The sequence below is a fragment of the Oryctolagus cuniculus genome, chromosome 16, assembly GCF_051225735.1.
Source record: "Oryctolagus cuniculus isolate XC-2025 breed Fujian yellow rabbit chromosome 16, ASM5122573v1, whole genome shotgun sequence".
Lineage (NCBI taxonomy): Eukaryota > Metazoa > Chordata > Mammalia > Lagomorpha > Leporidae > Oryctolagus > Oryctolagus cuniculus.
Window position 1 is genome coordinate 17630286 of NC_142882.1, and position 26374 is coordinate 17656659.

Sequence of the window (26374 nt, forward strand, 5' to 3'; positions counted from 1 at the left end):
GTGCAATGTTTCAATGCACATATCCATTGTGGAATAATTAAATGGGGCTAATGAATGTATCCATCAGCTTATTTCTTTGTGGTGTTGTAACCAGGCAGAAAATCCATGGGTTCTTGTCAACTGCTTTTGCCAATGGAACATACCTGCAATGGTTTGCTCTTGGAGTAGAGAAGATTATATTTAAATCTGCACAATACAGCCAGCACTGCAGCTCACTAGGCTAATCCTCCACCTGCGGTGCCGGCACCCAGGTTCTAGTCCCGGTTGGGGCGCCGGATTCCGTCCCGATTGCTCCTCTTCCAGTCCAGCTCTCTGCTGTGGCCCAGGAAGGCAGTGGAGGATGGCCCAAGTGCTTGGGCCCTGTACCCATATGGGAAACCAGGAGGAAGCACCTGGCTCCTGGCTTCAGATCAGCACAGTGCGCCAGCCGCAACGCACCAGCCGTAGCGGTCACTTGGGGGGTGAACCAATGGAAAAAGGAAGACCTTTCTCTCTGTTTCACTCTCACTGTCCACTCTGCCTGTCAAATAAATAAATAAACAAATAAATAAACAAATCTGTACAATTCAGGCACAAGGCCGATAACTAAATACTAGGCTCCCAGAGGAGCTGGAAGTTACAGGTCCTGGGGCTTACTTCTAAGGAAGTTATACATATTCATTAAGTTTAGGGAAGTTCCAGGCAGAGTTATGCACTTCAGAAAGGAGTAGGCACACATGCCTGCCAAGGTGTCATGTGTGTTACATTATTTCATGTTCATCTGGTGTTGAAGATTTAACATAAAGAGAGGGGTTAGCTTCATATCAGGAAGGTGATGGTGAGGGGCCAAGCCCGGCTTCAGCACAGGTGCCACAAAGCGGCCACAGCTGAATCAGACTTGCATGCTTCTCCTGCATGAAATGTGTTAACCACTGAGTTTGGCTGCATCCAATCAACGGCCTCCCCCTGATCCTTCCCACCCCTTTATTTGCAAGAACACCTGGTTATTCTCAGCAAGCATTTAGCCAACGCAAGGCTACTTGTTTTGCTTCTGTGGGGGCAGAAGTGTGTTGAGCTCTCCTGCAGTTTATAACTGATGGAATCAAAAGGGGGAAAGGGGGTCACTGTCGTCTGGCTACTTCCGGCTTCATTGGGGTCATGAGCCCTAAAGGGCTTCAAGCAGGATGCAAATGAACTTTAAGGACTGGGGAGCAGGTTCCCATGGAAACGAAAGGTCTTGCAATAGGAGGTCCGGCTCGGGCTTTCTTGGCTACAAATGAAAATGGTTGGAAAACAAAGAAGATGGAGACCAAATAAGCAGAGAACAGGAAAGCAGATGGGTAAGTCAGCCAAACCCAGCAGAAGCTGGAGAACTCCATCCACCAGTCGCATGAGGTTTCAGTAGTCCTTACTCCCACTTGTTGACTGTCCAGTTGGTCGGTCGACTTCATGGCTGGACATGTTTACCCAAACTCAGCAGGGCTGTTGGGTCACACAGACTCCCCTTGTTTCTGCCTGGAGAAAGCTCTAAGGTGATCTTAACTTGTGGGATGGCTGCATATAATGCTGGCCAGTGGTCGCCCTCAAGGAGGCCAAACCTCGGGATGATGTGGTTAAGTCTTTTTTTTTTTTACTGAATTCCGTAGCTTTTTTAGATTTGATTCAAGTATGCTTCCAGCTGACTGGTAAAAATATCCAGAACTATTACCAAGTACTTAAGTCCCCTGGCTTGTCAACATCACAGTAAAATCAGTTTGCTGACCCCCAGGTAGTTGTCCCCAGAACTGTGAGCCTGGGACTTGGGGCACTTATGTTTTGGGCTTTAAAAAAAAAAGATTTATTTAGAAGGTAGAGTGACAGAGGGAAGGGGAGAAAGAGAGAGGTTTACTATCTGCTGGTTAACTCCCCAAATGTCCACAACTTCTGGTGCTGGGCCAGACTGGAACTGCCTCCAGATCTCCCACATGGGTGCAGGAACCCAAAAGTTGAGTCATTGTCCACTGTTTCCCAGGTGCATTAACAGGCAGCTGGATTAGAAGCAGAGCAGCCAGGACACGAACTGGAACTCAGATATGGAATGATGGCATTGCTAGCCACAGCTTAACCCTCTGCACAACAATGCCAGCCCTACTCCCATCTCTTTGGGGTGGTTGTTGGTGTTTGCACACAACATACACTTTTGGGTGATTCCTTGTTTCCAGTCAGATTGTTTGAGAGTCATTGAAATACAACTCCTTTCCATAATGAGTATGGTCACATGTAGCCTCAACAATTTGAAAGGCACAATTGTCAGGTATAGAAAACATGTTTGTCAGGATTATAATACCAACTTTTCTACACTGATGGAAGCCCATATGATTCTCTTCAGTGAGTGTCTGAATTAGTATCAGTAGGGGCAATTGTTAGACAAGCTAAAAATTGGAATGAGTGCCATCTACAGGTAGGAGATTTATATAGGAACATGTTGGCTGCTTCATCTGCTGGCTGATTGCTGCCCCTGACAACACATAACTGCTGCTTCAGTGAGCCCTTTACTATCACCAGTAACTTCAGTATTAGAGTCCCCACGTGTTGTTTCTTTATTGTCTGCCATTAGAAGTCCCACTTGCCTTCCAAATAGCTTCTTAAGCATGTGGAACCAGAAACGCACACCTGGAATTGGGCTAAATGTGTATGTTTCTCCCTGAAGGCCAGTCCAAGGGCACAATCTCTATTCATACTCCATGCCCATTCCGTAACTGGATTTTTTGTTTTCTAATTAGGTTTTCTGGGTTCCTTATATATTCTGGATAGTAATCCTTTGTCAGAAGAATAGCTTAAATATTTTCTCACCTTATGTTGGTTGTTTCTTCATTTTGTTGATTGCTTCCTTGATTGTGCAGAAGTTTCTTTCTTTGATACAATCTGATATGTTTTTGCTTTTCTTTTTTGTGCTTTTGGGATCTTATCACCCCCCCAAAAAAAACATTGCCTGTGGTATTATATTGAAGTGTTTCCCTTTTCTTTCTAGCAGTTTGATAGTTTTGGGTCTTACATTAAGATCTCTGATCCATTTTGAGTAGATTTTTGTATAGGAGGAAGGGAACATCTTAGTTCAATTAACTGCATATGGATATACAGTCTTCCCTTGCCAGTAACTGAAGAGACAGTCCATGCTCCAATGTGTGTTTTCAACAACTTTGTCAAAGTTGACTATAGATTCATGGATTCACTTTTTTGATCTCCATTCAGTCCCTTTGTTCTACATGACTGTTTTAATGCAAGTTCCATGCTGTTTTAGTTGAAATAGCTCTGTGGAATGTCCTGAAATCTAGTATTCTGGTTCCTCCCTCTTTGTTGTTTTTGTTCAAGATTGAATTTTATAAATTTTTAATAGTTGCATGAAAAATGTAGTTGGTATTTTCATGGAGACTGCATTGAATCTGGAAACCTCTTCAGAAAGTATGGACATTTTAATTATATCTTGCAAATCTTTTTTGTTTTGTTTTCTTTACCTCTTTCAGTAGTGTTATGTAATTTTCATAGTAGAGATCTTTCATACCCATGGTTAAATGGATTGCAAGGCATAACAATTTTTTGTAATTACTTCTTTCTGGTGCAGTTCATTATTGGTATATAGAAATGCTACTGAGTTTTGCACACTGAATTTGTACCATGCAACTGAACTTCTTTTTCAGTTCTACTAGTCTCCTGGTGAATGTATTCAGCTTTATTTCCCTACAAACAGGGGCAATTTGATGTCTTCCTTTCCTATTTGTCTGCCTTTTATTTCTTTCCCTGGCCTAGCTGTTTTGGCTAAAACTTCCAATGCTATATTGAATAAGAGCAGTGAAGGTTGACAGCCTTTTCTGGTTCCAGATCTTAGAGGACATGGTTTCAGCTTTGCTCCTTCCAGGATCACGTTGGCTATGGGTTTGTCCCATCTGGCCTTTACTGTGTTGAGGTGTATTCCTTCTATACTTAATTTATTTAAGATCTTCAGTCACGAGTGGATGCTGAATAGTGCCAAATGCTCTCTGCATCTACTGAGGGGATCATATGAATTTTGCCTTTTTTTCTGTTGATGTGATATATTAGTTATTGACTTGCATAGGCTGAATATTTCTGAATCCCTGATAGAACTCATACTTCATCATACTAAAGGACTTTTGTTGGTGTGTGTATTGAATGCCAATTGTTAGTATACAGCTGAGAAATTTTGCATCTGTGTTCATCAGGGATATTGACCTAGAGTTTTTTTTTCTGTTGTGTGCTTGACTGGTTTTGAAATCAAGGTAATTCTAGCCTCATAGAATGCATTTGGAAGGGTTCCCTTCCTTTCAATTACTTGGGAGTACTTTGAGATTAATTGCCTTTTGTTCTTCCTTAGGAGTTTGCTAGCATTCAGCAGTGAAACCATCTGGTCCTGGGATTTTCTTTGTCCAGAGACTTCTTGTTACACTTCCATCTCACTACTTTTTATTGATCCATTCAGGTTTTCTTTGTTGTTCAATCCTGGTCAGTTATAGGTGTAGAAATCTGTCCTCCTCTTCAAAGTTTTCCAATTTGTTGGTGTGTAGTCATTCATAATAGTCTGTAATGGCTCTTTATACTTCTGTGGTGTCATTTGTAATGTCTCCTTTTCCATCTCTGCTTTTATTTATTCAAGTCTGCTTTCTGGTTTTACTCTAGCTAAAGATATATGTTTTATCTTTTCAAAAAACCAAATTTTTTACTTCATTAATCTTTTCTATTTTAGTTTCCTATTTTATTTATTTCTGCTCTGATGTTTATTTCTTTCCTCCTAACTTTGGGCTTGGTTGTATCTTGCTTTTCAAGGTCCTTAAGATGTAGTTAGGTTGTGGTATTTGTGTGTGTGTGTGTGTGTGTGTGTGTGTTGGTGCTTACTGTTATAAACTTTTCATTAGAATTGCTAGAATTGCTTCTGATATGTCATAAGTTTTCAGCTGTTGTGTTTCTATTTTCATAAGATTCAAGGAATTTTTAAATTTTCCTTATTTTTCAAGGACCCACTTTTCATTTAGATGCAAGATGTTCCATTTCCATGTATTTGGATAACTTCTAGAGTTGTTTTCTCTTTGGCTGACCATTTCTAGTTTTACTCCATTGTGGTCAGAGAGGATAATGTGATAGGATTTTGATTTTTTTGAATTTGCTGGGATTTGTTTTGTGGCCTAATCAATGGTGTGTCCTAAAGACTATTCTTTTTTTTTTTTTTTTGGACAGGCAGAGTGGACAGTGAGAGAGAGAGAGACAGAGAGAAAGGTCTTCCTTTGCTGTTGGTTCATGCTGGTGGTAAGAGGATGTATCCTGTTGTGGTTGGACTTAATGTGCTATTTTTGTAAGAATCATTTGGTCTATAGTATAGTTTAATTCTGATGCTTGTTTTCCAATGATCTGTACACTGACAAAAGTGGGGTGTTGGAGTCCCCTCAAAGTCAGGGCAGGCTCAGAAGGATCCACAGTACGGCTGGGCGGGAGTTTGGGACAAACATGCAGCACTGCTCACACCCACCAAAACCAGAGCTTGCACTGCCCTGGTGGGGGTTGAGGAAGTAGGGGACATGGTCCTGTATCCACAGAGGTGATCACTCCTTCTTAAGGTTTTGGGAATAGGACCCACTTTGCTGTGCAGAACCACCTGACCAGTGTAGTGCAGGACACTGCTTAGGCTAAAATGTTGGTCGCTGCTGCTGCAGGGTCTAGCTAGGTTTATGAGGCTGTGCTCCTCTTGCCTGAATGGTGGAGTGACTGTGGATGCCCAGGGATGAGGATATACAGGGGTTTCTATCTCCTACAGCAGTACAGATTCCAACTGTGGCTCCTTTCTCAAGATGGTGTCATGGAGCAAGCATTTGGTACCAGTTGGATTCTCAAATTCCCAGCAAGACTGAAAAGCATAAACATTACAGACCTCTGAGCTGAAAGCTGGCAGCCAGTCTTGCTTTCCCACCCATCTGATGTGAACTGATACTGGGGAAATATGTTCCTGACAATCCTTCACACCCAGCATCTCCCAAAGCACCCTGCAGTCCGTGCTGCCTTGCTCAGGGGCACGGCCAAGGAGCACAAATCTGTTCTCCCTCCTGTGTGCAGGGACCCATGGGGGCTGAGGCTCTGTCCTGAGGACTGGCAAGAAGACAGGCACGGGAATGGACCAGCTAACACCTGTGGTGGCTCCGGTGATGGGCCGGCTAACACTCATGGCACCTCCGGTGATGGAAAGCACAGGAACCATTCCCGCTGGATGGACTGGAAACCTGAAGAGTGGGAGGCACGTGCTATTGCCTCATTCAGTGTTTGGACAGGAATGGCATTGTGGTGTAGCAGGTTAATCTGCCTGCCACCTGGTATCTCATCTCAGTACCAATCAAGTCCAGGCTGCTCCACTTCTGATCCAGCTCCTTGCCCGTGCACCTGGGAAAGCAGTGAATGATGGTCTGAATGCCTGGGCCCGTGACACTCACATGGGAGACCAGGATGGACTTCCAGGCTACTGGCTCTGGACTGACATAGCCCAGCCATTGCAGCCTTTTGGGCAGTGAACCAACAGACAGAAGATCTCTCTCTCTCACCCTCTCTCTCTCTCTCTCTCTCTCTCTCACTCACTCTCTCTCTTTCTCTCTCTCTTTCTCTCTCTCTTTCTCTCTCTCTTTCTCTCTCTCTTTCTCTCTCTCTTTCTCTCCCTCTTTCTCTCCCTCTTTCTCTCTCTCTTCCTTTCAAATAAGCAAACCTTCTTTTAAAAAAATTAAGGTTCTCACCTGCCAGACATACTATGTCTGGAGAGTTATGTTTGCACAATGAAATAGGACATTTGCTGTTTTTCCCTCACATGAAGAATGTTCCTTTTTTTAGTTGTAAAAATTTATTTTATTTGAAAGGAAAATACTGAGAGATTGAGAGAGCAATGTTCTCCATCCACTGGTTCACTCCCTAAATGCCCACAGCAGCCAAGGCTGGGCCAGGCCAAAGCCAGAAGCTAAGAATTCAGTCCACATCTCCCACGTGTGTGGCAGGGACCCAACTGCTTGAGCCATCACCTGCTGCCTCCAAAGATGCACATTAGTAGGAATTCAGAATCAGAGTGGAGCTAGGATTCAAAACCAGGCCCTGCAGTACAGGCATCCCAAATGGCACTAACACCCACCTCAAAAGATGAGTGTCATCAACAGAAATGAGAAGACCCTAAATTCTGCCTCGTTTGTGTTTATGAGAAGACTGATATTGAAAACTGGCTTGATTTCTTGAACACATGAAAAAAATTATTTTATTCAAAAGGCAGAGTTACAGAAAGAGAAGGAGTGACAGATCTTCCATCCACTGATTCACTCCCCAAATGGCTGCAACAGCTGGAGATGGGCTAATCCAAAGCCAGGAGCTAAGCACTTCTTCTGGGTCTCCAACATGGGTGCATGGGCCTGAGCATTTATGCCATCCACCGCTGATTTCCCAGGCCATTAGCAGGAAGCTGCATCAGAAGTGGAGCAGCCAGGACTCGAACCAGCACCCTATGGGATGCCAGTACTGCTGGCAGAGGCTTAACCTAACATGCAACAGTGCCGCCCCCTTGTGCACATTTTTAAATACTCCTATCACAGCTCATCCTCTACCTTTGCCCCTTGTCATGATGTATTCATCAGTCAAGAAACAGAAACAAATCCAGTTCTCATAATGGAGAGAACGGAATATGGGCAATGGGTCCAATAGCTACTGCAGGACAGAGGTAAAGAGGGAAAAACATGTGAACAGAAATGGTAACTAAAGGGACTCTCTCCAACAATGAGGCCTGAGTGGGGAGAGAAGAGATGAGTGAAATGTACCACACTTCATATGTAGTTAAGGTTAGTGACCATGAGTGACCTTTTATTAAAGAAAGGTGGAAAGTAGAGTAGTGATTTTTTTAAGAGCTCCAACCTGGGGCCTGCACAGTGACACAGCAAGTTAAAGCCCCAGCCTACAGCGTTAGCTTCCCATATGTTGAGAGGAAAGGTTGTGGTAAGAGAAGCCCAAAAGACATGGAGATGATGATAGATGCCTTCACATGCTGTGACCTGAGGACTGATTCTAGACATCTTGAAGCTGCCCATTTCAGTTCTAGGAACACAAGGATGGCAAGGGCAGTGAGATTAGCTAATTCTGTTGAGAGTTCTCTGCAGAGCTCTCTTGATGTCCCTGTTCCTCAGGCTGTAGATGAAGGGGTTCAACATAGGGGTGACCAGGGTGTACATCAGTGAGGCCACAGCACTCTCTCTGGAAGAGGTGGAGAATGATGCACTGAGATACACGCCTAAACTTGATCCATAAAATAAGCAAACGACCAACAGGTGTGAGCCACAGGTGGAGAAGGCTTTGTACTTCCCGTCTGGGGATGGGACTCTCAGAATGGAGGACACAATTTTATAGTAAGAGAAGAGGATCCCTGAGATAGGGAAAAACCCAAATACAATACCAATAAGATACATGACTATGTCATGGTTGAAGGTGTTATCACATGTAAGATTGAGTAGCTGAGAAGGGTCACAAAAGAAATTAGAAATTTCAACTGCCTTGAAGCAGGTAACTGGTAATAATATCAAGTTGTGCAGCAGAGAATCGAAAAGGCTGGCCACAAAAGACACAGAAACCAAGAAGCCACAGCGGCGGGGGTTCATGATGACCTGGTAATGCAGTGGATGACAAATGGCTACAAACCGGTCATAGGCCATCACAGTCAGAATCAAATCATCCATGCATCCACAGATGAGAAAGAGAGACATCTGTGTCAGGCAGCCCACATAGGAGATGACTGTGCTGTGAGTGTGGATGTCCACAATCATCTTGGGAACCATGGTGGAGGTGAAACCCATGTCAGCCAAGGACAGGTTGCAGAGGAAGAAGTACATGGGGGTGTGCAGGTGGGTGTCAGAGATGATGAGCAGGATGATGAGCAGGTTCCTGAGCACTGTGACCAGGTACATGGACAAGAACAGCCCAAACAGGAGCGACTGCAGGGCTGGATCCTCTGAGAAGCCCACGAAATGGAATTCTAGGACACACGTCAGATTTTGTGTTTCAACAGAGCCTGTGCTCCTTCTGGAAAAAGAGAGAGGGATGGAAAAAGGAGACATGGGCCCACAGTGTTTGCATATAGTTATTCTACATATAGTTTTAATTCAGCTAATCATGGGTATAACATCAGGGTAACTCTAAGGTCCACAGAAGAAATATAATTAAAAGAATGTTTTTTAGAGCAACTTTAAAAAGTTAAGAAACCCAGAACATTAGACATAACTAGTCCATGAACATAGTCAAATGCAACCAAGTCTTTTAATAAAAAAGAATAGGAAATGCCCTTTTGTCTTCAAAGATAATATTCTAAATAAGCGTAATTAAGAAGCAGTTAAATATACTTTATTTTAACAATAATACAAATTTCATTGACTTATTTGTGCTCTAAATGCCAGGACTGTGTTATGTCAACACTAACTTAATGTTGATCATTCATGATTGGAACATACTGTTGTGTGTTAGTTATCTTTTAGAGGTTTCATCATTCTCCAGTTTTCTGCTTTCCCTTTTGTATCTCCTTTTTGTTTAATAGGGAAACACACAGAGAGACATGGATAGGGAGGGAGAGGGAGAGAGAGAAAGAAAGCAAGCACACCCATCCATTGATTCACTCCTAAATGCTTACAATGTCTTTGGATGGACTACTACAGAAGCTGGGAGCTGGAAATTGATCCAGGTCTCCTACATGGGTTACAGTCACCCAAGTACTTTAGTCATCACCACTGCCTCCCACAGTCTGGGAGGAAGCTGAGTAATCAACAATAGCCAGGAATCAAGCTCAGACACTCCCTTGTGGAGGGGGTATCTTAACCATGTTGTGGGCACACTGTTGTGTGTCTGTCTGCCATGTGATCCATAACTTCTATCCTAGTCACTGGTGGGGGTCAAATTTTGATAAATGTGGTTTAGTTAAGTGCACATAATCATACAAAAATCAGTGATCAAGTGTAACTTTAGTGTATTCTGCACCTGTCAGTGAACAGAAATAAGGATTTTTTAAAAGAAATGTCTGAATTTTCAAAAGCTTAAACAGGTAATTTTTGTATTTTCCTCAAGATATCAGTAAATTATCTTGTGTTTGAGAGGTGTATCTTATTTAAATATTTTTTAAATTTTTCTTTTTTCATAACAACCTGGTAATGCCGCTTTACAGTTTTTATGATCATAAACCTTCCTATTTGCCGTTGAAGTGTTTGGTATCAGAGAGCACACAAAGTCAACTTTGAGTCCCAATCTTCCTATGCATAAAGAAAATATTTTCATATTGACCTTTCCTTATTCATGGGTTGTAATAACATAACTTTATCTGCCCTAAGACAACTGTAGTTCATTACTGTAGCAGGAGAAGCTGATTGAACTGAGAAATATATAAAAGAGAATTCCAGGAAGTAATGTAAACATACTTGTGCAGATTCTTCATCCGTGAAATGGATGTTTGCCCTACAAGACTGTTGGAAGGAAGTTTTCTTCAATCTTTTTATCTTTCTTTCTTCATTTTTCATCCTATTTGACAAAGAGGTATCTTTCCCCCACTGCTTCACTCCCCAAATGCCCACAAGAGCTCAGGCTGAGGCTGGAGCCCAGAACTCCATCCAGATCTCCTAAGTGATGTCAGAAACCTGAGTACTTGGGTCATCATCCGAGTCTGTCATGCATGTTAGTAGAAAGCTTGGTCAGAATCAGTAACTGGGACTCGAACCAGGTACTTCTCTAGGAGAGACGAGTTTCCCAAGCTGAGGCTCAACCAAGTGCACCACAACGCATGAACCTTCTTGTCAGTATTAGTTTGTGCATCTCTAAGTAGATTTCTTTAAACCTCACCTGAAAAGTACGTGAAGGTATCTAGTATACACACCTACTACCCCTGAAACAGACTAGGGTGCACTGAAGTTGGGTTTTAAGCCCCTCTGGGATGTACATTCACTTCAAACATTTCATCTGCTTCACGTCTTTAGCTGGGAGGGGGCATCATCTAATTAGTCCGTGCATTATTATGACAAGCTTTTGAAAATATATGCCCCTCTCTTCATATCACACAAGTGAGGATTTCTGGATGAGTAGCAAAATTGGATGCATGTATGGTTTTGTCCAACACCTGTTTGATATTCCAAAAAAAAATCAAGTACATCTTTGATAAACCAACTAACTATATATTTGATACACCATCTATCTATCTGTATATCTATATCAACTCTATATTAGTATCATCAAATGTTTTTCTGTGTAATATCTAGTAGTAATCCTTTCCTAATAACAAGAAATTTCATGTTGTGTGGGAATGTTATTTCTACTTGGCATAACATTATTTCTGCTTGCTGTATGGAGGGAGTAAGGAAATCAGCATCATTCACCTACAATACATGCCAACACATGTGTAAATCTCTCCACCTCCCCGTGATTGTATTGTCCACTGGACACAGGAAGAATAACACCCATATCTGTGACAGGTTATCATCTAGGAGAATGGAGAGCACAAGCATTGCCTGTCCCCTTCTCCTGTGCATTTGTGCTATCTGTGAAACACAGTTCTGCCTTGATTTTTGAATACTCAGAAACAAAAGATTTTGCTGTAGATTACATTAATTGCCATTACAGGATCCATGTGTCCTTCACAGAGATGCAAGCACAAGCTATTCCATGGTCTCTAGTTCTGTGGGACTTTCCTGAAAGTGATCTTCAAGAAAGCACCAGTGTGTTAAAGCCACACTGATGACAGCCAGTTATTGCGAGCCATGGAAGGGTCTACTGAACGTGTAACATAGATCTTCATTGCTGATGCCTCCACTCTGCCAAGGAAGGTACAGCATTAGGGCATTAAGAAAGGAAAGGGAGTGGCTGGCACCATGGCTAACTAGGCTAATCCTCCACCTTGCGGCAGCGGCACACCAGGTTCTAGTCCCGGTCGGGGCACCAGATTCTGTCCCGGTTGCCCCTCTTCCAGGCCAGCTCTCTGCTGTGGCCAGGGAGTGCAGTGGAGGATGGCCCAAGTGCTTGGGCCCTATACCCCATGGGAGACCAGGATAAGTACGTGGCTCCTGCCATTGGATCAGCGCAGTGCACCGGCTGCATGGCGGCCATTGGAGGGTGAACCAGCAGCAAAAGTAAGACCTTTCTCTCTGTCTCTCTCTCTCTCTGTCCACTCTGCCTGTCAAAAAATAAAAAATAAAAAAATTTAAAAATGAAAGTTTCATTCTTCTCAAAAATACATGTTCACATCCATATTGAAGTTTCAAAGCCTTTTTAGATAAAAATGTGTTTATTTTACAAAAAAAGCATCTGTAAAAATTATAATGTATGGAAAATAATGTATTATGAAAAAAATCTATGTGGATTTCAAAAGCAGTAATTCATACTTTTCATTCCATTTTTCCATGAATATTCCGAAGTCCTCTCATTGGAGGACAAGAGCTTTGTTGGCTCTGTAGATGAGGTCCCAACTCAAATGACAATGCTAACTCTCAGAGATGCCAACAACTTGGAGTGGAGCAGATAGGATTCAACACTACATTGTCAGCATCTGAAATCTGATGTATTCAACTTCTTCATTATCTCTTCCTGCTCAGAAGGACTTAAACAGAGCTCCAGTGATCTAAACTACAGGAAACTCTGAGGACCGTTGGTAATCTCTTTCCAGTTCTGCAGTCAGAAATGGAAACCAACACCCCATTTTATGTCTCTGATTGAGAAGACTTTAGTGATTACAAGAGTGGTGAGCAAGTAGGCAGAAGAGAAACCCAGGTGTGGGGTCAGGAGAGCCATTTCCTCTGAGTTATCGTGGGCCTGGGCTCCTGTGATCTTAGCCTTTGAGCTCCGCCACACTTCACACAAGACTGCCCACAATCGACAGAGAAGCCCATGCAAAGAACACAGTGGAAGGAAAGTGAAACTGCTGCTGGGGTCACCAGAGGGGTAGAGTGGCCATGTGCCCTGTGTCTGATTCAGATGTGGTTTCAGGAGCCAGTGTATTGACTAAAGCTGCAGCCAGTAGCCCTGGCATCCCATATGGGCCACAGTTCAAGTCCTGGCTGCTTCACTTCCAATCCATTTCCCTGCTAACACACCTGGCAAAGCAACATAAGATGATCCAAGCCCTTGGGCCCCTGCACCCACAAGGGAAAGCTGGATGGACTTCCGGACTTCAGCCTGGTGCAGCCCCAGCTTATGTGGCCATCTCATGAGTGAATCAGTGGATGGAAAACTTTCTCTCTCTGCCTTTCCCTCTCTGTAACTTTCAAATATAATAACTTTTTTTTACAAGGTGGCTTCAATTCTTTGTACTTGACTATCAGATACAAGTCACAAAAAAGTGCTGAGCTCCTCTATGCAACAGAAATTGGGAGATTGTGCAGATGTAGTGAAACAGCCTACTTGCAACAGAGTTCAGAGCCTGATACTTAGGAAGCCCTCTTAACGCCCATGATGTTATGCTCCCTGGCATCTTCATCATCACCTTTATGATCATGTTTCTGTGTTCAGGAGACAGTTTAGAGATGCATTTGCTTCTGTCACGGAGAGGACTGCGAGGGAGAGAGAGTTAATACAGGAGGAAAGCCAAACTTGGAAAGAGATATCTGGGACTCCTGTGAGAAACAAGAACATAGACTTCACAGTCCTCTGGGCTGAAGCTTTGCTTATTGGTTCCCTCCCACAAGTCTACCCCAACTCTCACTTTTCTTCTGATGAGGAGAAAACAATGTTCCTAAGAGTCCAACCTCCTTCCCTGCTATCCCTCCGCACTTACTGGGATGCACTGGGTCTCAACTGAGGCATGACCATGGGTGATGGCTCCACTTCTCCTCTTCTGCCTGGACTGCAATGGAGGGAGCCTCAGGTTCTGCACTCAGGACTGGAGACAAACTTGGGCAGGGTCCTTGTGCAGATGCTCACAATGGGAGTGCAGCCACTATATTTCCACCAGGAAGGCCAAGGTATGAATGTGCCAGTTCATTATTAGGACCTTGGGTGCTCAATGCACAGAGCTCCCAATTAGCCAGCCAGGCCATGAACCCTAGTCCCTGAAGACTTGCCTATATTCATGGAAGAGGAATAGGAGAAAATAAGTCCACAAGGAAGGTCACCTGTGCCCTTTGGTGCTGACATCCAAGTTGCAAAATCTTTACATAAAACTCAGCCTTCTGTTTTCAATTTCACAGCTGAATATGTGATTTTCTTTGTCTCCCAATCCATTTTATTCATCATGAAACCTCAGGAGAATTGTATGTTGTATACCAATAATCAAATACTTTTCTCACTTTCTCGGTTAGCATTAGTCTCTAAATAGAGCTTCCTATTTCATTTCCTAAGACTTTGCTTGGGTTTGTATTTTATGTCTTGGGAACTCACATGCTTTTTACTAATTTGAATTAGTCTTCATCGCCAGGTTGTGACTCTTATTGAATTATACTCAAGATTACAAAACTATTGATAGTTACATATTTCTTTGTCCTTATACTTCAATACTTCAGAAGCAGTAGGTGAAAAAGCATACTTCAAAAAGTTTGCAGAAAAATGTAATTAACTGATAAGTTGATAATATGTATTTTGTGAACTTATGAAAGATCCTACATATGTACAAAAGCATTTCATTTTGGGGCTGGTCAGTCTAGTTATTCCAACCATCCTACTGGTCTGGTATAGGAGGAAAAATGTTTCAACAGTGCCTCATGGGTCATCTGTATCCCATAGAACACACTGAGCTGAGCTCTCTTGCTGTGGGACGTGACTGGGGAATGAGGTCCCATTGCCACATCATTCCCAGTAAGCAATAAGAGCTGAGGCTCTCTCCTTAGGACTATTGGGAAGACAGACAGCCCTGGGCCTCCTAATGTGGATGAATCTGGGAGGAAGAGACAGAAGTACAATTTTTACTGCATTAGTATCAGGAGATTTTAAAAATTATCACTTTTATTTAAATGTAGAGGGACAAAGGGAGACAAAGAGTTCTTCTATTCACCAGGTCACCCCAAAAAACCCATAGAACTTGGCCAGGAAAAAGCCAGGAGCTAAGAACTCAACATGAGTCTCCCACACAGGAGGCAGGAATGAAATTAATTGAGCTAAAATCTGCTGCCTCTCTATGAGCACTTTAATGGGAAGAGGGAACTGACAGAGGAGCCAAGAGACAAACTCAGGTTCTTCAGTACGGGATGTGGGCATCCCAAGGGGAATCCCAACCACTCTGCCAAATGCCTGCCCTTGGCACCAGCATTCTGTAAGGCTGAAGACAGGCTGATCTGTCCTCCTGTGTGGTCTTGAGCACTCTGAGATGTACAGTGCTTTTGGTGGTGGTCTATGAGCACCACAGACTGACTACATCTCTCCAGCATATCAGACAACCTAGCAAACCATCATGCTCTCAGCCAAATTGTCCTGCAGGAGAGCATTCCGAAAGGCAGGTTTTGTCTGCCTCCTGTATTTATTCCTATTCCACCATACTTCTCCATGGGGGATCCATGGTCATCTAGCCGAAAGAAGTGACTCTGCTTTCTCATCTTTCAGCAGAATCTCTCCAGTGCCATCACAACCAGGGGCAGCCATTCTGGGTCCAAATGCACCAGATGTTCCCAGCGGCTTCTGATGTTTTCTTATCACTTAAATGCTCATTTCACTCCCAATTGTATTTAGATTTTTGCAAAATTTTATTTAAGGTCTACAACTTTCATGTATTTGCTGTATACAGATTCATAAACATAGTGATACTTCCCAACCTAGCCTTCTTCCTGCGCACACTCCCACCCTTCTCTTCCCTCTCCTGTTCCCATTTTTACTTTTTACAAAGATCTATTTTCAGTTAACATTATACTCATAAGATTTACTCTACACTCTGTAAAGAGTTCAGCAAATAGTATGAAGAAAAAATCCACTGTTCCTCAACAGTTGAGACAAGGGCTGCTCAAAATCATTGCCTCTCAAAGTGTCAGTTTCACTCCTATAGATTACATTTTAGGGGCTCTCCTAGTTAACAGAGATCAGGCAGAATGTGGTATTTGTCTTTTTGGGACACCCTCATTTCATTAAGTATAATGGTTTCTAGTTGTATCTGTTTTGTTGTGAATAACAGGATTTTAGTATTTTTTTAACCACTGTGTTGTATTTCATAGTGTGTACACACAATAATTTCCTTATTGAGTCTTGTGATGATAGACATCTGGGTTGATTCCATCTCTTAGCTGTTGTGAATTGAGCTGCAGTGAACATGAGGGTACAGGTAATTCTTCCATATGCTGATTTCTTTTGGTTTGTTTAAATTCCCAAGAGTGGAATGGCTAGATCATATGGTAGGTCTATATTCAGATTTCTGATGTATCTCCATACTGTCTTCCACAGTGGCTATACCAGTATATATTCCCACCAGCAGTAAACAAGGATGCCTTTTGCCCACATCCTCACCAGCATTTGTTGTTTGTTGATTTTTGTATGAAAGCCATTCTAGGCTGGCGCCATGGCTCAATAGGCTAATCTTCCACCTAGCGGTGCTGGCACACTGGGTTCTAGTCCCAGTCGGGGCACCGGATTCTTTCCCGGTTGTCCCTCTTCCAGGCCAGCTCTCTGCTGTGGCCCGGAAAGGCAGTGGAGGATGGCCCAAGTGCTTGGGCCCTGCACCCCATGGGATACCAGGAGAAGCACCTGGCTCCTGCCTTCAGATCAGTGCAGTGCACCGGCCACAGCACGCCAGCCGTGGCAGCCATTGGAGGGTGAACCAACAGCAAAAAGTAAGACCTTTCTCTCTCTCTCTCTCTCTCTCTCTCTCTCTCACTGTCCGCTCTGCCTGTCAAGAAAGAAAAAGAAAGAAAGAAAGAAAGAAAGAAAGAAAGAAAGAAAGAAAGAAAGAAAGAAAGAAAGAAAGAAAGAAAGCCATTCTAACTGGGGTGAGATGGAACTTCATTGTGGTTTTGATTTGCATTTCCCTGATGGCTAGTGATCATGAGCATTTTTTCAAGTGTCTGTTGGCCATTTGAATTTCCTCTTTTAAAACAAATGCCAGTCTAGGTCCCAGCGCTGTGGCACAGGAGATTAATCCTCTGCTTGTGGTGCCAGCATTCCAAATTGGTTCTGATTATAGTCTCGGCTGCTCCTCTTCCAATCCAGCTCTCTGCTATGGCCTGGGAAAGCAGTAGAAGATGGCCCAAGTCCTTGGGCCCCTGCACCCACATGGGAGACCTGGAAGAAACTCCTGCCTTCAGGCTTTGGATTGGCACAGCTCTAGCCATTGCGGCCATTTGGGGAGTGAACCAATGGATGGAAGACCTTTCTCTGTGTCTCTCCCTCTCACTGTCTGTAACTCTACCTGTCAAATAAATAAAAAATCTTGAAAAAAAAAAAAAAAGAAAAATACCAGTATAAGCCCTTGCCCATTTCTTAGCTGGATTGTTTATTTTGTTGTTATTAGGTTTCTTGAGTTCTTTAAAATTCTGAATGTTAATCTTATCTGTTGCATATTTGCAAAGAATGTCTCCCATTCTGCCAGTTGCCTCTTCATGTCGTGGAGTGTTTCTTTTGCAGGGTCAAATTAGTCTATTTTTGCTGTGATTCCCTGTGTTTCTTGTGTCTTTTCCAAGAAGTCTTTGCCTATGCCAATGTCATGCAGAGTTTCCCCAGTGATCTCTAGTAATTTGATGGTATCAGGTCATAGATTTAGGTGTTTGATCTATTTTGAGTGAATTTTTGTGAAAGTGTCTAGTTTTTGTGTAAGGGGGTCTAGTTTCATAATTATGCACGTGAAAATCCAGTTTCCCCAGGACCATTGTTCAAGAGACTGTCCTTGCTCGAGAGATTAATTTTAGTTCCTTCATCAAAGATGTTGGTTGTAGATGCATGGATGATGTCTTGAGTGTCTATTCTGTTCCATTGGTATACACATCTATTTTCTTTTCCAGTACCAGGTAGTTTTGATAATAACTGCCCTGTAGTATGTCTTGAAATCTGGTATTGTGATGCCTTCAATTTGTGTGTGTCTTATAAAATTGCTTTAGCTATTCAGGGTCTCTTTTGTTTCCATATGAATGTTAGCATCATTTTTTCTAGTTCTGAAAAGAATTTCCTTGGTATTTTCATTGGTATTGCATTGAATCTGTAAATTGCTCTTGGTAATATGGACATTTTGATGATACTGATTCTTCCAATTCATGAAAATGGAGGTTTTTCCATTTTTTATCTCCTTCCATTTCTTTCTGGAAGGTTTTGTAATTTCTATCATAGAGGTCTTTAACCTCCTTGTTTAAATTTATTCCAAGGGATTTAATTTTTCTCCTATCTATTGTAAATGGAATGATCTTAGAAGTTCTGTCTCAGCCATGACATTCTCTTCATATAGAAAGGCTATTCATTTTTGTCTGTTAATATAGTATCCTGCCACTTTACAAACTCTTTTATGAGTTCCAATAGTCTCTTAGTGATTCTTTGCTTCCCCTATCTATAGAACCATGTCATCTGCACATAGGTATAGTTTGACTTCTTTCTTCCCAATTGGCATCCCTGTAATTTCTTTTTCTTGGCTAATGACTCTGGTTGAAACTTTATTGAATAGCAGTGGTGAGAATGGGCATCCTTATGTTTCCAGACCTTAGTTGCAATGCTTCCAACTTTTCCCCATTCAATAAAATGCTGGCTGCGGATTTGTCATATATTACCTCGATTCTGTTGAGGAGTGTTCCTTCCATACACAATTTGCTTAATGTTTCCATCAAGAAAGGGTGTTGTATTTTATCAAATGCTATCTGTGCATCTATTGAGATAATCATATGGCCTTTGTTTTTCAGGTTGTTAATGTGATATATATCACACGTATTCATTTGTATATTGAACCACTCCCTGCATACCAGGAATAAATCCCACTTGATCTGGGTGATTGATCTTTCTGATGTGTTGTTGGATTCAATCAGTATTTTGTGGAGGACTTTTGCATCTATGTTCATCAAAGATATTGATCTATAATTCTTTTTTTATTTTTTTATTTAGTAAATATAAATTTCCAAAGTACAGTTTATGGGTTACAATGGCTCCCTCCCCATAATTTCCCTCCCACTCGCACCCCTCCCATCTTCCGAACCCTCTCCCATTCCATTCACATCAAGATTCATTTTCAATTATCTTTATATTCAGAAGATCAATTCAGTATATATTAACTAAAGATTTCATCAGTTTGCACCCACACAGAAACACAAAGTGTAAAATACTGTTTCAGTACTAGTTATAGCGTTACTTCACATTGGACAACACACTAAGGACAGATCCCACATGAGAAGTAAGTACACAGTGACTCCTGTTGTTGACTTAACAATTTGACACTCCTGTTTATGGCATCAGTAATCTCCCTAGGCTCTAGTCATGAGTTTCCAAGGCTATGGAAGCCTTTTGAGTTCGCCGACTTCGATCTTATTCTGACAGGGTCATAGTCAAAATGGAGGTTCTCTCCTCCCTTCAGAGAAAGGTACCTCCTTCTTTGATGGCCCCGTTCTTTGCACTGGGATCTCACTCACTGAGATCTTTCATTTAGGTCTTCTTTTTTTCTTTTCCAGAGTGTCTTGGCTTTCCATGCCTGAAGTACTCTCATGGGCTCTTCAGCCAGATCTGAGTGCCTTAAGGGCTGATTCTGAGGCCAGAGTGCTATTTAGGACATCTGCCATTCTATGAGTCTACTGTGTATCCTGCTTCCCATGATGGAGCATTCTCTCCCTTTTTGATTCTATCAGTTAGTATTAGCAGACACTAGTCTTGTTTGTGTGATCCCTTGGACTCTTAGACCTATCAGTGTGATCAATTGTGACCTGAAATTGATCACTTGGACTAGTGAGATGGCATTGGTCCATGCCACCTTTATGGGATTGTATTGGAATCCCCTGGCACGTTTCTAACTCCACTTTTTGGGGCAAGTCCGATTGAGCATGTCCCAAATTGTACATCTCCCTCTCTTATTCCCACTCTTATATTAAACAGGGATCACTTTTCAGTTAAAATTTAAACACCTAAGAATAATTGTGTGTTAATTACAGAGTTAAACTGATAGCTAGTGATCCTGAACATTTTTTCATGTGTCTGTTGGCTGTTTGGATTTCCTCTTTTGAAAAATATCTATTGACGTCCTTGGCCCATCTCTTAAGTGGGTTGTTTGTTTTGTTGTTGTGGAGCTTCTTGATTTCTTCATAGATTCTGGTTATCAACCCTTTATCTGTTGCATAGTTTGCAAATATTTTTTCCCATTCTGTCGGTTGCCTCTTCACTCTCCTGTTTCTTTTGCAGTACAGAAACTTCTCAATTTGATGCAATCCTAATAGTTAATTTTGGCTTTGACTGCCTGTGCCTCCAGGGTCTTTTCTAGGAAGTCTTTGCCTATACCTATATCTTGCAGGGTTTCTCCAATGCTCTCTAATAATTTGATGGTGTCAGGTCGAGGCTTGCAATCCCGTGGGGGAAAACAAAAAAGTTCACCAGGCTAACTAGAAGAGAGAAGGAAAAAAAAAAGTGACCGATACGGACACGAGTTTCTCTCTCTCCACTCACCTCTCAAAAGGCGAGCAAGACAAAGAGCATGCACCATTTTGGACTTATGTCATAAGCAGGGCGACCTCAGGTCTGCACCAGCCCAGGAGTGGAATGGCTAGATCATATGGTAGGTCTATATTCAGATTTCTGAGGTATCTCCATACTGTCTTCCACCTTGGCTGTACCAGTTTACATTCCTACCGACAATGGACCAGGATACCTTTCTGCCCGCATCCTCACCAGCATTTGTTGTTTGTTGATTTCTGTATGAAAGCCATTCTAACTGGGGTGAGATGGAACCTCATTGTAGGTTTGATTTGCATTTCCCTGATGGCTAGTGATCCTGAGCATTTTTCAAGTGTCTGTTGGCCATTTGTTTTCCTCTCTTGAAAAATGCTAGTCTAGTTGCCGGTGCCATGGCACAGTACATTAACCCTCTGCTTGAGGCACCGGCATCCCAAATGGGCGCCGGTTCTAGTCCCAGATGCTCCTCTTCCAATCAAGCACTCTGCTGTGGCTTGGGAAAGCAGTAGAAGATGGTCAAGTCCTTGGGCCCCTGCACCCACATGGGAGACCTGGAAGAAGCTCCTGGCTTCTGGTTTGAGATTGGCAAAGCTCCGGCCATTGTGGCCATTTGGGGAGTGAACCAATGAACAGACGACCTTTCTCTCTGTCTTTCCCTCTCATTATCTGTAATTCTGTCAAATAAATAAATAAAAAATCTTTAAAAAAAAAAAAAAGAAAAATGACAGTCCAAGTCCTCTGCCAGTTTCTTAACTGGATTGTTTGTTTTGTTTTTATTAGGTTTCTTGAGTTCTTTAAAAATTCTGGATATTAATCTTTTATCTGTCACATAGTTTGCAAAGAATGTCTCCCATTCAGTCAGTCGCCTCTTCATGTAGCTGAGTGTTTCTTTGGCAGAGGAGAATTGGTCTATTTTTGCTGTGATTCCCTGCGCTTCTTGTGTCTTTTTCTAAGATGTCTTTGCCTATGCCAATGTCATGCAGAGTTTCCCCAGTGATCTCTAGTAATTTGATGGTGTCAGGTCATAGATTTAGGTGTTTGATCTATTTTGAGTGGATTTTTGTGTAAGTTGTCTAGTTTTTGGGTAAGGTGTCTAGTTTCATAATTCTGCATGTGGAAATCCAGTTTCCCCAGGAATATTTGTTCAAGAGACTGTGCTTGCCCCAGGGATTGATTTTAGTTCCTTCATCAAAGATGTTGGATGTAGAAGCATGGAGGATGTCTATAGTGTTTATTCTGTTCCATCTGTATACACATCTACTTTTTCTCCAGTACCAGATAGCTTTGATAATAACTGCCCTGTAGTATGTCTTAAAATCTGATACTATGATGCTTTCAAATTATGTGTGTCTCGTAAGATTGCTTTAGCTATTCAAGTTCAAGACATCAGAACCTCTGGTAGTGAAATCCAGCCATCAGAATTTTTAAAGCTCCTTAGAGGGTTTCATAAAAAGGAGCAGTCATATGCATCCTCATGGATAATGAGATCAAATAAGTTAGAAGGATATGAATGGAAATGTGCATGGAAAGTACATACAAATTATAGAAAAGATATCAATTTTAAATAACAAAAAATCAAAGTATATTTTCTTTTTCCAGGATACCTGGATCATCCATAATGAACTAGAGAAGGCTCCATAGGTACAATATGAGTCAGGTATGCAAGGGTAAATATATAATTTTTCCATAAACAGAGAGAAAAACAGGAAATCTCAGTTACAAAAGAAGATGAATGAAAGCCATGAGAGCCTCAAGTGTGATGTGATGAACCAGGTGAGATATTAGGGTCTGGATGCTGAGTTTTGCTGCCTTTCCAATCTGTGCTCTAAATAGCTTGCTGACTGAGAAGTCTCCACATGGCCCTCTTGATGTCCCTGTTCCTCAGGCTGTAGATAAAGGGGTTGAGCAGTGGGACGACCACAGTGTACATCACTGAGGCCACTGCACACTTCCTGGAAGAAAGTGAGGCTGCTGAACTGAGATACACCCCGAGGGGTGTTCCATAAAATGAACATACAACGTGAGAGCCACAGGTGGAGAAGGCTTTGTACTTCCCACCAGCTGATGGACTCTCAGAATGGAGGAAATGATTTTGTAGTAAGAGTGGAGAATCCCTGAGATAGGGAGAAAACCATATATGATGATGCCAACAAAATCTATGGCTGTGTCATGAGTGAAAGTGTCAGAGCAGGTAAGGGTGAGAAGCTGGGAAGGTTCACAGAAGAAATTAGAAATGTCAGCAACTTTCAAGCAGGTAGCTCTTAATAGCATCAAATTCTGCAGCAGGTATTCCAAAACACTGGCCACAAAGGACCTGGAAAGTAAGAAGCCACAGCGGCAGGGGTTCATGATGACCTGGTAATGCAGTGGATGACAAATGGTGACAAACCGGTCATGGGCCATCACGGTCAGAAGCAAATCACCCATGCACCCAAAGATAATAAAGAGAGACATCTGTGTCAGGCAGCCCACATAGGAGATGGCTGTGCCGTGAGTGTGGATGTCCACAATCATCTTGGAAACTGTGGTAGAGGTGAAACCCACATCAGCCAAGGACAGGTTACAGAGGAAGAAATACATGGGGGTGTGGAGGTGGGAATCTGAGCTGATGGCCAGGGAAATGAGCAGGTTCCCAAGCACTGTGACCAGGTAAATCAAAAAGAACAGCCCAAAGATGAGATGCTGCAGGGCTGGATCTTCTGAGAAGCCCATGAGATGAAATTCTGAGACTTGTGTGAGATTTTGTGTTTCAAAACAACCTGGACTCCTTTTGGAAAGGAAAATAGGATTGGTAAAAGGAAACAGATAAACAGGCACCCAGCACTCCATATGTCTTCAAGTCAAGTATGTATGGATATAGCATGAGGGTAACTCTAGTTTTCACAGAATAAGTTGAATTCAAAGAAAAGGGTTTTCTTGTTGTAATACAGTTGTGAAATTCATGCATTTTTTGCTTGATACAAACTTTCCCTGTAGCTTCTAGAACTCCACTTTCATATTCACACTCAGCAACCAAATTCTGTCTCCTTTCTCAGTGGTGACAACTCAATCTTCTGAGAGATATTATGATTGGTTTCTGTGCTACCTCTCTCTATGCAAAAGCTTTAAGGAGTCTCACAAATATTAGAAAGCCAAGAACATTAGACCTCACAAGTCTATGACCATAGTAATATGCAATCTAGTATTTATGAAAAAAGTCTAATTAAAGGAACTTTAAAAACAGTTAATTTTTTTTTATTTTAAGACAATGGTACAAATTCAATGCATTCACAATTTTTATAAGTCATCTATAAAGCTATGAGTGTATTGTCTGAACCCCAAACTAAGGTTGATTCTTCACAACTAGGAAATACTGTTGTATGCCTGTTGTCTTCCAGGGATCTACTCATTCCTGGCTTTTATGACATTCCTCCCTTTTTGGATGTGTGTGCTCACTCTAATATTGTTTTTAGCTCATTTTTTTTTTGACAGGCAAAGTTAGAGAGAGACAGAGAGAAAGGTCTTCCTTCCATTGGCTCATCCCCCAAATGGCCACTACAGCCAGTGCACTGCACCGATCCGAAGCAAGGAGCCAGGTGCTTCCTCCTGGTCTCCCATGCAGGAGCAGGGCCCAAGTGCTTGGGCCATCCTCCACTGCCTTCCCAGGCACAGCAGAGAGCTAGACTGGAAGAGGAGCAACCGGGACAGAATCCAGCACCCAGACCAGGACTAGAACCTTCGGTACTGGTGCCGCAGGTGGAGCATTAGCCTAGTAAGCCATGGCACCGGCCTTTAGCTCATTTTCTTAGAGAGCATGCTCTCATTCACTGCTTCACTCCACAGATGCCTGTGATGGCTGTGGCTGGAACAAGGTAGAGATTGCGAGTTCTTATACTCATCTCAATCCAGGTCTCCCCTGGTAGAGACTCAACCATTTGACAACTGCCTGCCAGAATCTGTATTCACAGGAAGAAAGAGTCAGGAACCAGGGCCAGTAATCAACCCTAAGTACTGTGTGGGAGCTGGCACCTTAACCACTATGCTATTTACACTCACTCCTTTTTGCCTCTTAGTGCCATTTAATATATAACTCCAGTGCTTGGCTTTGGTGGACCTCGAATTTTTGTAAAAGTCATGGACAAATACACATAGTCATATGAAATCAATGACCACCATTGGAACATTAGTGCGTTCTGTACCTGTCAATGATTAGAAACAGAGAACTGTTAAGAACTACTTGATTTTTAAAATTTTCTGCAGGTTTCCTGTATATTCCCCTTAGAATCTTAATAAATGCCTGATATGAGAGCTGATTACTTTAAACATTTCTGAATTTTTATTATGTGTTACTTAATGGCCTGGCAATACTGCTTGATTGTTTTTCTGATCATAAACTATTTGAAGTGAGTGATATCAGGAAAGCTCCAAAGGCAGCTCTGAGTCCCAGACTTCCTATGAATAATTCAAGAATTTTTATCTCACCACTTCCTGGTACATGAATTTTTCTAACTTCAGCTGCCTAAAGACAATGCTAGTTTATTATTTTGCTAGGTTATACTGTCTTTGAATGGTGAAAAAATGTGAAACAGAATTCCAGAAAATAATGTAAAGACACTCAATAGTTACCGCCTCTGCAAAATAGCAATAATAATTATCTCCCTTATAGAGCTTCAGTTATTCTTGAGGTATAGCAAATGGTTGTGTAAACATGATGATTAATCCTATAAAGAGAAAATGTTAAAGAAAATCAGAATTCTCACTTATGGTTTAGGAAGTCCCTCTAAGAACCTAGATTATACACCTCATACTTTGGGGCTGAGACTTTTCATTTTGATCCTAGTCATTCTGGTTACCTCAACCACATTGCTGGTCCTACACTCAAAGTGACAAGGTTTCCAACATTCCCACATTCCCTCCTGCATCCTCTGTGTCCCTGAGAACTAATGGTGCTGGACTCCCTTGCTGAGGGGCATGACTGGGGAGTGAGTGTCCATTGCCCCTTCATGCCCACTGGGCAATGCAGCCTGAGACCCTCTCCTCAGGACAGACTTTGTTTCATTTGAATGGCAAAATGAGACAAGGACAGAGAAGGAGATAATTTCCATTGACTGAATCACTCCCCAAACGCCCATAAGAGCCAGGCTGAGCCAGACAAACCCAGGAATTCCCATGTAGGTAGTGGAGACAGAAATACCTGAGCCATTCTGTGCTTTACCTCAGGGTGCACGTTAGCAAGAAGCAGACAATGGAAGTAGAGCTAGGGCTCAAATCCAGGCACTCAGTTATGGGTTGCCCGCATCCCAAGTGGCATCTTAACTGCTGCGCAAAACATCTTCTCTTGGGACCAGCATCTTAAAGACTGATTATACAGGTTGATGTCTTTCTCATAGGTTCTTTTTTATTTTTATTGCTTTTTAAATTTTGCTTAAGGTATACACATTTCATATATACAGATTTAGGAACATAGTGATACTTCCTAGCCTGCCCTCCCTCCAACCCATACTCCCACACTTCCTCTTCCTTCTTCTCCTAATCCTTTTCTTAATTTTTACAATAATCTACAGTTTACTTTATATTCATAACATTGTATTTCAACCAATAATAAGAAAAAAAACCTGTTCCTCAACAGTAAATACAAGGGCTGTAAACAATTGTTGAAGTTCAAAATTTCAATTTGTTTTCTATACATTGCATTTTTGGTACTCTATTACCGCAGATCAGGGAAAACATGTATTTGTCTTTTCTGGGACTAGCTTATTTCACTAAGTATAGTGGTTTCAAGTTGCATCCATTTTGTTGCAAATGACAGAATTTCATCCTGTATTACAGATGAATAGTTCTCCATAGTGGATATTTACTATAA

The 26374-nt window shown here is 42.1% G+C and overlaps 1 protein-coding gene and 1 long non-coding RNA gene across 14 annotated transcripts in view; one reads left to right on the plus strand and one right to left on the minus strand.

Annotated features, from left to right (window-relative positions):
• The first annotated feature begins 903 nt into the window (after positions 1 to 903).
• The window catches only part of LOC149121559 (uncharacterized), a 40071-nt gene continuing 14600 nt past the window's right edge, over positions 904 to 26374 (plus strand). For 5 of the 13 annotated variants that reach the window (XR_016223340.1, XR_016223342.1, XR_016223343.1 and 2 more), the window contains exons 1-2: positions 906 to 1319; positions 5206 to 5274. This is a non-coding gene — a long non-coding RNA (uncharacterized LOC149121559). Of the gene's footprint in view, positions 1320 to 5205; positions 5275 to 12413; positions 14189 to 22131; positions 22190 to 26374 lie in introns of those variants that run through there. The other 8 variants (XR_016223337.1, XR_016223347.1, XR_016223344.1 and 5 more) reach the window with 4 other exon arrangements.
• On the minus strand, positions 6081 to 9302 carry LOC149121560 (olfactory receptor 7E24-like). Its single transcript, XM_089316349.1, has one exon. It carries the CDS (start codon positions 9084 to 9086, stop codon positions 8106 to 8108), a length of 981 nt encoding a protein of 326 aa, XP_089172475.1. The 5' UTR covers positions 9087 to 9302; the 3' UTR covers positions 6081 to 8105.